The sequence below is a fragment of the Equus przewalskii genome, chromosome 1 (assembly GCF_037783145.1).
Source record: "Equus przewalskii isolate Varuska chromosome 1, EquPr2, whole genome shotgun sequence".
Classification (NCBI taxonomy): domain Eukaryota; kingdom Metazoa; phylum Chordata; class Mammalia; order Perissodactyla; family Equidae; genus Equus; species Equus przewalskii.
The window spans coordinates 179,349,983-179,362,612 of record NC_091831.1 but is presented as its reverse complement, the minus strand read 5'-3'; the positions used below and the strand labels follow the sequence as shown (position 1 = coordinate 179,362,612).

At 37.9% G+C, this 12,630-nt stretch overlaps 1 protein-coding gene across 4 annotated transcripts in view; it reads right to left on the bottom strand.

Annotated features, from left to right (window-relative positions):
* Positions 1–12,630, bottom strand: part of TOGARAM1 (TOG array regulator of axonemal microtubules 1) — an 84,339-nt gene that overhangs the window by 11,993 nt on the left and 59,716 nt on the right. For all 4 annotated transcript variants that reach the window (XM_008534943.2, XM_008534942.2, XM_008534941.2 and 1 more), the window contains 5 exons: positions 11,605–11,710; positions 11,076–11,311; positions 10,514–10,672; positions 7,357–7,483; positions 5,999–6,117 (listed from right to left, as the gene is read on the bottom strand). In XM_008534943.2, coding sequence (XP_008533165.2) covers positions 5,999–6,117; positions 7,357–7,483; positions 10,514–10,672; positions 11,076–11,311; positions 11,605–11,710 — 747 coding nt within the window. The remainder of the gene's footprint in view (positions 1–5,998; positions 6,118–7,356; positions 7,484–10,513; positions 10,673–11,075; positions 11,312–11,604; positions 11,711–12,630) is intronic.

The window sequence follows — 12,630 nt, the reverse complement described above, 5'->3', positions numbered from 1 at the left end:
CAGCATGGCTTGATGAGTGTTGGCATGTTTGTGCCCAGGATCCGAACTGGCAAAACCCTGGGCCGCTGAAGCAGAGTACACAAACCCAACCACTCGGCCATGGGGCCGGCCCCCTAATTAATGATTTTACATTATACCTAAAATGCTCTAACATTATTTGAAAATATACTATGAGAAGATAAAGATGAATATTATAAAGTATGTATAATCCATAGCCTACATCAGCCACTAAAAAAAAAGAATGAGGAGATAAATGGAATACAAAAATAAACATGCACACACACACACACAAACACAAACACACCTCAATCAATTCAAAAGAAGGCAGGAAAAGAGGAAAAAAGAAACAGAAAATACAGGACAGATTAAAAAGTAGTATCAAGATGACAGGCTTAAACCAAACCATATGAATAAGTACATCAAAGATAAATGGTGGAATACCCCAATTAAAAGGCAGAGATTGTTAGATTGCATAGAAAAGCAAAACAATCATTTACTGTTTACAAAAAACACACTTTAAAAAGACATACTGGAAATGCAAGTCAAAACCATAATGTGGTAGAGAGAAATTATTCTGACATTTGTAAAGTGATAAAGACGACTTTATTCGAGACTATTGCAATGGGGGTCATGCCCAGCGCAACAGGGGAGACAGTGTGTTCAACTCTGAATACAGCACAGACAGCAGGTGAGGGGGTCAGTGGATGGAAAATTCCTAAGAGGAGGCATCAAGGGTGAGGGGTTTCTTGTTAAACTGGTCTAACAGGATTCTTGCCAAAGGCAGGCCAGGTACTTATCCATCAAAGGTGGAGGGTGAGGCGCCTGATCAGATATAAGGGTGATGAGATATCACAGGAGAGTGAGGGCATGACTCAGCAGATTCCTTGCTAAGACTGGCGTAGGCTGGCCCAAGAAGGAGGCCTAGGGCAAAAGAGGACGCAGACGAGCTTGTCTGAGGTTTGGTCAAAGACAGACTCTTTGTCAAATGAGATAGCAGTCTACACCCACTTCAGTGATAACAAGTGTTGATGAGGATGTGGAAAAACGGGAACCATCTTATACTGCTGGTGGGATTGTAAAATGGTGCCACTCTGGAAAACAGTCTGGTAGTTCTTCAAAAGCTTAAACATAGAGTTATCCTATGACCCAGCAATTCCAGTCCCATACACCCAAGAGAACTGAAAATGTATGTCCACAACAAAACCCAAATATCCATCAACTGATGAATGGATAAGCAAAATGTACTATATCCATACCACTGAATATAATTTAGCTATAAAAAGGAATGAGGTATTGATACATGCTACAACTTGGATGAATCTTAAAAAACATAAAGCCAAGTCTAAGAAGTCAGTCACAAAAGATCACATATCATACGATTCCAGAATATGCAATCCATAGAAACAGAAAGCAAACTGCCCAGGGCTGGGAATGGGAGGGCTGTGGGGAAATGAGTAGTGACTGCAAATGAGTATGGGATTTCTTTTTGAGTTGATGAAAATGTTCTAAAATTGACTGTGATGATGGTTGTGCAACTCAGAGAATATACTAAAAACCACTGAATTTCTGCCTTAAATAAGTGAATTATATGGTATATGAATTATACTTCTATAATACTGTTATAGAAAAAAAAGGCATACCATGCAAACACTATTATAATAAAATGATTAATGTTAGACAAAGTAGACTTCAGGAAAAGGAATATTACCAAACACAGAGAGTGATACTTCATAATGATAAAAAGGTCTAGTCATCAAAAAGTCACAATTATCATAAATATATCTGAACTTAATCACACTGCATCAAAATACATGAAGAAAAGGTGACAGAACTGAAAGTACACATCCACAAATATAGAGATATTAATATTCCTAACTCAGCAATCCACAAATATAGTTAGAGATATTAATATTCCTATCTCAGCAAGTGATAGAACAAGTAGACAGAAAATCAGTAAGAAGAAGTGAACTGAAGAATGTCAACTTGGGGTTGGCTCCACGGCCAAGTGGTTAAGTTTGCGTGCTCCGCTTTGGCGGCCCAGGGTTTTGCCGGTTCAGATCTTGGGCACAGACATGGCACCACTCATTAGGCCATGTTGAGGTGGCGTCCCATACCCACAACTAGAAGGACCCACAACTAACAAAAATATATATATACATCTAGGTTACTGGGGGGATTTTGGGAGAAAAAGCAGAAAAAAAAAAAAAGAATGCCACCTCAACTGACATTTTATAGAACACTACACTCAACAAGAGTAGTATACACATTCTTTCAAGTAGTTATAAAAAATATTCACTAACAGAATACATGCTGGACCATAAAACAATAAATTTAAAAGAACTGAAATCATATGGAGCAAAATCAATGACACAACAGAACTAAATTTGAAATCTGTCATTAACAAAAAGATATTTGGAAAATCTCCAAGTATTTGAAAATTAAACACACTTCTTTTTTTTTCTTTTTTAAAGACTGGCACCTGAGCTGACAACTTTTGCCAATCTTTTTTTTTCTCCCCAAATGCCCCCAGTACATAGTTGTATATTTTAGTTGTGGGTCCTTCTAGTTGTGGCATGTGGGAGGCTGCCTCAGCATGGCTTGATGAGTGGTGCCATGTCCGCACCCAGGATCCAAACCAGTGAAACCCTGGGCTGCCAAAGTGGAGCACATGAACTTAACCACTCAGCCACAGGGCCCGCCTCTACACACACTTCTTAATAGCCCCTGTATGAAAGAAGAAACCCTAAGGGTGTTACCCAGCATTATTCCAATACCCAAACCAAAGACGTTCTAAGACAAGAAAACTGCAGACCTCATGAATATAGACACAAAAATACCCAACTCATTTTAGCAAATCAACCCCAGTGATATATGAGAAATACAGCACATCAAGATCAAGTGGGACTAATCCAAGGAACACAGGTTACCTTTTTTATCATTCGAAAGTCAATGACTGTAATTCAACATATTAATACAATAAAGGAAAAATGGGATTATCTTAGTAGACACTGAAAAAGCATTTAACAAAACTCAACACCCATTCACGATAAAAAGTCAAACTAGGATGAGAAGGGAACTTCACCAATCTGATAAAGGGCCTCTATGAATCTCTAGCTAACACCATACTTACTCATGAAATACTGAATGTGTTGCCCCTAAGATTAGGAATAAGGTAAAGATGTCTGTTCTTGGGGTTGGCCTGGTGGCACAGCGGTTAAGTACACACATTCCGCTTTGGGGCCCGGGGCTTGCTGGTTCAGATCCCAGATGTGGACATGGCACTGCTTGGCAAGCCATGCTGTGCTGGGTGTCCCACATATAAAGTGGAGAAAGATGGGCATGGATGTTAGCTCAGGGCCAGTCTTCCTCAGCAAAAAGAAGAGGATTGGCAGTCGATGTTAGCTCAGGGTTAACTTTCTTCTTCTTCTTCAAAAAACAAACAAAAATATACAACTATGTACCAGGGGACTTTGGGGAGAAAAAGGAAAAATAAAAATAATTTTTAAAAAAAGTTAAAAAAAGAAAAAAAAAAGATGTCTGTTCTTACCACTTTTATACACCCAACAATTTTTTTCTTTTTTCTTTTTGGTGAGGAAGACTAGCCCTGAGCTAACACCTGTCGCCAATCCTCCTTATTTTTGCTTGAGGAAGATTGGCCCTGAGCTAACAACTGTGCCAATCTTCCTCTATTTTCTATGTGGGATGCCACCACAGCACAGCTTGATGAGCAGTGTGTAGGTCTGTGCCCAGGATCTGAACATGCGAACCCCAGGCCACTGAAGTGGAATTCGAGAACTTAACCAATGTGTCACTGGGCCAGCCCCTGTGTTCTTACCACTTTTATTCAACCCTGTATTCAATGTTCTACTCAGTGCAATAAGGCAAGGAAAAGAAAATAAAAACATACAGATTAGAAAAGAGGAAATAAAATACATGACGATCCTGGAGAATCTTGTGGTGTGAGAAAGTAAGGAAATGTTTGTAAGCACAGCAGCCAACCTGAGGGAGCTCCTAGAGCTGGAACAATACGGAGAAGTGAATAACGATAGTATTGGACTATAACCCACAGAATAAAATAAAAATCCATTAGTCCACAGTAATACAAATATTTGAATAAATAAATACATGGAGGAAAAGTGGTAGTTTTCTTTACAGAAAAATTCAACTAACAAAAGTAGAAGGAATAAGGGAAATAAAAGATCATCATTAGACAAAAAAACACAACTGCTATAGGCAAGATCTATTAATAGTTGCTAAAATTAGTGGGCAGATATATGATGACAAACAGGATACTTGTACAGTCTCAAAGTATCCAAGATATCGATTACTTACAAATGGAAAAATAATAATTTTGCAGCAGAGAAACCACCTTAACCTAGGTGATCAAGGTTACTATCACCAGTAATAAGACACAATAACACCATGCACCTCATGAAATGACGCCCGAGAAGGGCACAGTCTCACTTGTGTGGTCTTCTCATCAAAAGTGCAGAACCTCAATCTAACTGTGAGAAAACACCAGAGAAACCCAAACTGAGAGATATCTACAAAATAAGTAACTGGTTAGAAAAGGCCTGGCACACAGTATACTCTAAATGTTAAAAAAGCATTTCTTTGGGTTGGGTGTAAAAGTGGTTTTTGACCAAAATATCTGATCCAGGGCCTTATGTGATATTATCTTTCCTTTTTTTAAAGATTGGCAGCTGAGCTAACATCTGCTGCCAAACTTTTTTCTTTTTCTTCTTCTTCTTCTCCCCAAAGCCACCCAGTACATAGTTGCATATTCTAGCTGTAGGTCCTTCTGACTCTGCTATGTGGGACACTGCCTCAGCATGGCTCAATGAATGGTGCTAGGTCAGCACTGAGGATCCAAACCAGTGAAACCCTGGGCGACCGTAGCGGAGTGTGCAAACTTAACCACTCGACCACAGGGCCGGCCCCTGTGACAATATCTTTATGTGGAAAAACGGCAGATTCTCATTCAACAGTCGTGGAGGGAGGACAGGATTTGCCCTGCTAATAAGCTCCCAGGTGATGCCAATGTGCCTGTTCTGTGGACTGTACTCTAAACAGCAAGGTCCCAAAGCAGATATTTTCATATGGATTTTTATTTTTTAAAAAATTTACTGTTTCATGGTGTAGCAGTTACATCCGCATTCTCTACTTTGGGTGCCCAGGATTTGTGGGTTCGGATCCCAGGTGCAGACCTACACATCACTCATCAAGCCATGCTGTGGTGGCATCTCACATACAAAACAGAGGAAGATGGGCACAAATGTTAGTTCAGGACGAATCTTCCTGACCAAAAACAAATAAATAATAAATAAAATGTATTGTTTTAGTTTACAAAATATTTTTAAACATATACAAATGCAGAAAATATAAAAGATACTTATGTATCTACTCATATAGTTTTAAAAACAATGTTTAAAATACATTTAAAAATATACTAGAGAGATAATACTACTTTTGAAAGATTTTTTAAAATTACATAATCAATTCATTAATTGTTCTTGTTAAATGCTGTTAAATAGTTTAAACAGGTTATACAATTGCATATACAATTATATTTATAAAAATTTTAAGCATAGTTTTCTTCTGGTTTGTGGTATTACAGGTGATTGTTTAAATTCTTCTTTTAATGTTTGTAGTCATTTTTTACTTTAACCATAATCACATATTACTTTTACAGCGAAGGGAAAAAGGTACAGGTTTTAAATCAAAAACAAAAAAAAAATTAGAGTTCTCCAACACGGGCCTAATATTGACAAGTTCAGTAACACTAAAATTTTACTAATGTTTAGTGCATATAAAAGCATGTTGCTGTAATATATAATTGCTTTATTAAATCTAATTACCTCATACTTTTCTAAGTTCTTATCAACTTTTAAACTCCATTAAATTTAAACAAACACAAATCGTTCATGAAAATATCCAAATGAGACTATGTTACTGGGGAGCGGCTTCTCTAATGATGTGGACTGTCAGATGATCCCACCTTTCAGCTGAATTGAAAGCATCTCTAGAAACCGGTGATGACCTTGTATTTCCAACACTGCCAGTATGAGACCGTCTTCCCTTCGCTGAGGGAGTGTCTAGTGGCATCTCTCCCAAACCCTGTAAGTAAATATAAAAAAGGCAGGGTAATGAAAGTCCTACAACCAGTGGAGTAAAATAACTCCTACACAGTAATTTTCACAGCAGCTATTATCGATCTCTTTCATGATTAAAAGCATTTTAATAATGTGCTATGCTTATGTTTTAAAGGGTATCAGATACATAAAATACCCTGTAATTAGTAGTAAATTAACAATATATGTGACCAACTAATGAGAAATGATATTTGCTTGGTAAAACTTAAAAACTTTAAAGACTAATATGTTATAATTTAGAACTTCTCTTCTTAAAGCTTAAAACCTATATAGAAAATATGGACGCATTACATAAACAACGAATTCCTATGCAACACCAGTGTGAGAATAAATATCATGATAAGAACTATTTAAAACTCCTTTTTTTCCCTGATACTTGTACTTGAAATGCCTCACAAATATGATCTGCCTCATTTTAATAAGATAATTTGTTGGCATAGTTGTTTTAATAAGTACTATATGAATTAAGCTGAAATCTTTAAGATCAATAGGCAGAAAAAAATGCTCTAAAATGTGTACTACCATAATCCGACATATTATCCCTTCAAAATGAATCCTCTGTCCAAGGTTATTAGAGAGGAATAACATAAATTACCATAGAAAAATTCCACATTATTAAACATATTTGTAAAAAATAATATGTAAATGGATTACTTTTTTATGACTTTTTTCATATTTTATTTCACTTGATATTCCCTCAGTTACTCATTTCACAGACATTTCTGAATTCCCTTATTTTCGAGGATAAATAAGACATGGGGCCACATCTCGAGGAGCTCCCTGTCAATGCTCTGCAGTGTGGTAGGAGCTCTGATCATGGAACATAGAAGGCAAATAAAGCAGGGACCAACCATGATAAACATCACTATTCTCATCCTATAAAAATAAAAAATCCAGTTAAAGAAATGAAATGATGTGATAAAATTATAGAGTTGCCAATTCTCAGAGACATGACTCAAACCCCAGCCTCGTAACTCTAACGAGTCACATGACATTCCACCAAATACCAAGCTTCTGCTCAGGAAACACTTACTCACACCATGAATGTCTACTTAGTCCTGTAGTTGTCAAAATGCTACTGTAGATAAATTCTGAGTGCTTAACAGAGAAATAATTGAAGAAGTAATTATTTCTATCCTTTACTTTCCTGGGCAAATGAACTTTGCTTTTAAAGTTGTTTATAAAACAAACTTTTTCCACATACCTTTTGCCGTAAGCTTTTAACAGATTCCTTAATATATGGCAAATCTTTAGATGGGACATACTTTTCAAGCATTTTATCAAAGTTAGGATGATACATCATGAGGAAAAGCATCTTTCGACCATAATACCTATGGATATTTGAGAAATATGTAAGTATTTTACCTATCTTCACAAGCTCAGTTTCTGTCCTCAGATGCAGTTTTCAGCAGGAAGAAACCTGTCAGCATCAAGATTACCATCCCTATCCCAAGTAAGTCACTGAAACGCAGTGACACTAACTGGCTGGCGCAGAGCACTCTCCTGCCGTCTACCTTCACAAAACACTGTAGCTTCAAATCTTTCAGCTTTGTGTCAGATGGAGAGCTGAAGCTTTGATTCTATTTTCCAGGCACCCTCGGGTCTGTACTGAGGCTGGCACTTGGCAGAACTGTGAGTCTGTCTTCGTTCTGCGCTCTTGCCCAGGGACCCTCTGCAGCTCACCCGCTGGCCAGATGCTCTGGCTTGAGTCAACCTTTCCCGGGTTCTGTGTTTTTCTTTTTTTTTTTCAGGAAGATTAGCCCTGAGCTAACATCTGCTGCCAATCCTCCTCTTTTTGCTGAGGAAGATTGGCCCTGAGCTAACATCCGTGCCCATCTTCCTCCACTTTATATGTGGGACGCCTACCACAGCATGGCTTGCCAAGCCGTGCCATGTCTGCACCAGGGATCTGAACCAGCGAACTCCGGGCCACCAAAGGGGAATGTGCGCACTTAACCGCTGTGCCACCAGGCCGGCCCCAAGGTTCCATATTTCTGACCCTCTCTCTCTTCTTTCCCTGCCAAAACTTACCTGGCTTCCAATTCTTCAAAAACCTATTCTCTGCTACCTAAAACACACCCAAAGTTAGTTGAGAAATCTTGGTTGATACATTAATGAATGTGTAATGCTCTCCAAATTAGGTTTTTTATGTTATATCAATTTTAAAGTAATTCTTTTAGGATAATAGCTTAAGCCAAGATATCATTCTAATGGTAAAACTTCAGATATCATGGAAGTGCATATTGGAGATATTTTTGGATAGAGGGGTCTTATAGTGCCTCATAATAATGCCATATTATTATTCTGCAAGGAGGCTTGGCCTTAAAATAAATTACAGTATACTTTTGCCTGCAACTTGGAATATATGGGACTAGAAGAGCCAGAGAAGGCAAGGCCTTTGGCAGGGAAGGGTCTAACATGATCTCAGGATCATCTGTATCAACCACACTCCTTTAAATGCAATAAAATTACAGAAAGGGAGGTAATACCAGAGAATAAAAATTACTTGAGTTATAATTTCAAAGATGCTTCTAACTTTCAGACCAGAATGGTAAGGACTGTAGGTCTACCATCGGCCCTAAGGATACGGGGACGGCTAAAACAAACAAGTAAACAAGCAAAAGGAACAAAATGTGAGAAATATTAAAACTGAAAAGTTGTAATCATTTTATGATTTTAAAACTGCAAATAAGAATCTAAGAAATGACAAAATAGATTACAATTACTAAGCCATCAAGAAAGGATAAGACATACATACACAAATTTACCACTACGAATGTTTTTTTGCACCTAACTAGTCTACTACGATCCAACTCTCCTAACTCGTTTTGAACGCTACTGTGGTCACCAGAACTTCTAAAATGGTTCCCCAAAGAAGTCCTGCTCTAACCTTCAATTTGTGAATATGATGAGCTACAACTTCCAGGGTTATATTATGTTATGTTAGACGGTACAGGTGACTTTTAGACAGGGAGATTATTGGGTGGACCTAATTCAATCACACGAGCCCTTACAACCAGAGAGCCTCCTGTGGTTGGTAGCAGAAGAGGAAGTCAGAGGGATTCTATGCACAAGGGGGCTTCAACACGCTCTTGCTGGCTTGAAGATGGAGGGGGCTGCATGAGAGGGAATCTGGGTGGCCTCAAGGAGCTGAGCGAGGACCCTGGTTGACAGTCAGCAAGGAAATGGGGACCTCAGTCCTATAACCACAAGGAAGTGAACTGGGACAACCACCTGAGTGAATCTGGAAGCAGATTCTTCTACAGCGCCTGTAGACAAGAGCCTGGCACTCCATCGCTTTGATTTCAGCCTTGGGAGAACCTAAGCAGAGACCCCAGTTGAGCCATGCCAGACTTCTAACCTAAAGAGTGGTAAGCTAAAGGAAACCTGGGTTGCCTTAAGCCACTATGTTCATGGTAATTTGTTACACAGCGATAGAAAACAAATACATTGACTTTCTATATTAGCTTTTGGTATAATGACTTCCACAAGATTAACTCCAGTTACCTAAAGTAATGGACACTTTGTCTTAAAAGGTTAAAAATTTGATATCCTTCTTTACTTTTGTCTCTATGAACTCAGGATCCTCTCTCCCCCCTTTTAATCTTTCTTCATATATAACTGCTGTAAATTTTTGGACTTTGTATGGGACATTATCAACCACCTAGTCCAACCTTCCTAATTTTACAGACAAGGCAACTGAGGCTAACACAGGTTAAGTAACTTGCTTTAGGGTAAACAGTGAATGGGTCTAGGAATTGAACCTAGGCTTCTGACTATACCCAAAATTTCTGTCACCAAAGCAGGTATTGTACTATCCACATCCTAAAGATTTTGTCATCTTTCTCTGACTGTTCTTAACCTTCCTAAAATTGTTCTTCAAGTATAGCAATCAGAAATTCATGGAATTTTCTAAGTGCAGATATCTCATGTTTCAAGAGATAGCATGTTATCCATTTTGCTTCCTGTATTTCTCAGGTGCACCTGTTTCCTTGATTGTCCCTGACTGCTTGGAAAATACCTCATTTTCCCCTCAACGCGTTACCTTACGTTTGCCCACAGTGAAGCTCTTCTGCCACTTGTCTGCCCACTCAGTCTTGTGCCGTTTTCATGCAGTTCATCCCTGTGACACGGCATCTCACTACCCAGAAGTATGTGGTATCATCTGTAAATCTGGAGAATTCACTGTGCACTCCCTCAAGATCATTTAAAAGTTGGTTACATAAGACCATCCCCCAGCTCCAATCCCTGAGGAACCCACTTGTCTATTTAGAGAAATGTTCATTCTTCTTTAACCTTTGTTGCCTACTTTTAAGCCCTTATACTAACAGATTCAGCCAATATCATGAGCAGCTATTCACCTGGTTTCTTGTGAACTGTCCTGAGCGAATTTAGCAGCAGCTGGTAATATACGGTCAGCCATATCCTTTGTTCCAGATGAAATACGCTCTGGTTCCATAAATTCCACCACATCTGATAAGTGCTGGGCTGTACATCTTCTTACTGCAATGTGTAAGTGGCTACAAGGAAACATGGTCAATTAAAACAAAGTTGGTGTATGAACTATTTTCCAAAGATACACCTTTAAAGTTAAATGATTAAACTACTCCTAACCCTCAACAATAATCCTTGGAGGCTAAAATGACAAATTATTTGCATTAGCTATCTCTCCCCACGAAGTTAAAAAAACAAAACAAAACTAATAATCACTGACACTTATTTAGTTCCAGATCTATGGATCTAAGTAACATTATTAGAATAACAATACTATTATTCTGTGTATGTTCAGCACCTAATATGATGTTTATCACATAGGAATTATTTGTTTTTTTGACTGAAATTTGCTTGTATTTTTCTACACCCCAGATTGCAAACAACTGCATTTTTAGTTTAAGGACTTGTCAAGATCAATCTGAACATTACCTTTGTCCTCCGTTGATAAGAGAAACCACGGCCCGGGCAGGAGTTACATTACTGACCATAGCTCTCAAGGCTTTGTCAACGTCTTCTCTTATAAATGTATTTGATTCCCCAGCTTTGTGCAACAAAACTTTTACTGTACTATCTAGTTCTTGGTCCATGTTCTTCTTCAGGTAAGTGAAAAGATCACTTAAACAGACCACAGCAGCACGTGAAACTCCAGAGCGCAAATTTTTCACCTAAAAAAAATTTCCAAAATGTACATTTTGCTGATATTCTGAAAGAAAATCAGTAATAATGACTTGACACCAAATTTACTACTAAAGTAACATGCTTTAATCCGTATTATCTTATATCCTAAAAATCAACATTTAATAATTTTTTTTAAATGTTACAAAGTAATGCATGAGCTACTTTACACACAAGCCTACTCATATCATTTAGAATAGAGTTATTTTAAAGGTTAAGTAATGTGGCATATTTTTTCTTTGTTATTCAAACAATTCTTAACTCAGCTGAAAAATAAGTTTACCTCTTGAACTACTGCAAAATTTGTTTCATGCAACTTTGTGTTCAATATTTCAGAATGAAAAGCAGCTAAGCATCTAATAAAATTCAGTCCCTCAATTTTCTTCTCCCTATGGGAAAAAGAAACAAAGGACAAAATCACTTATTAAACGGGCTCAACTGGAACAAGGGGTCAGACCTCTTCTCTTGTGTGTGTGGAATACTGCCAGCGAGGAGACCTCGCGTACTTTTCCTTATCATTTAGGAATAATCTCAAATAAAAAATACGTAAGGCTTTTTTTGCTCAAATAGTTCTCTTTCATGATTCAAAAGACCTTCTAAGAGCCGAACCACTATTGGCCGTCACACTAAGTTCATACTTTGTAAATAAACAGGAACACTTCTCCCTGAGTCAGAATGACATATTCCTTCTAGAGAGAAGGGAAAGGAACAGAAGCAAAAGGTAAGGGAACCAGTAAAACAAAAATGAAGGAGAAAAGCAACTGCCTTTGCCTTGTTGGTGAGTATATAATCCAAGAGCAGAAAACCACCTTTCTCTTCCACTATCTGACCTAAGGAGGCAGATGAAGGGTGGGCGGATACTAACAAGAGGATGACATTCAAGTAGGCTTTAGATATAACATTTCACACTTGAGGGTTTTCATCTCGTGGTTTTGAACAATGTGAGCCAAGATGAGTTTTCTTAGTTGGTGCTATTGATGCTGGTCATTTTTTTAAGCACTTAAATCCTGTGAATTGAGTTATGGAAAAATGGGAAAAAAAGAGCTAAGATTCCAAGGTGGCAAGAGTAAACCTATTTAACAGCTGTGTGGTTCAAAATTTTCACTTTTTGGATAAGCATAAAAGAGTCCACAACTATAATCTAGATGCAGAAATAATCCAGTTCTATACACATAAAATAATAGAAAGTGGAGTCAAGAGAGAGGGAGGCAGAAAAAGAAATCAAGAAATAGTGGCTGACATTTTCCCATATCTGATCAAAACTATAAACTCTCAGATCCAAGAGTAAATCCTATAGAGAATAACCACA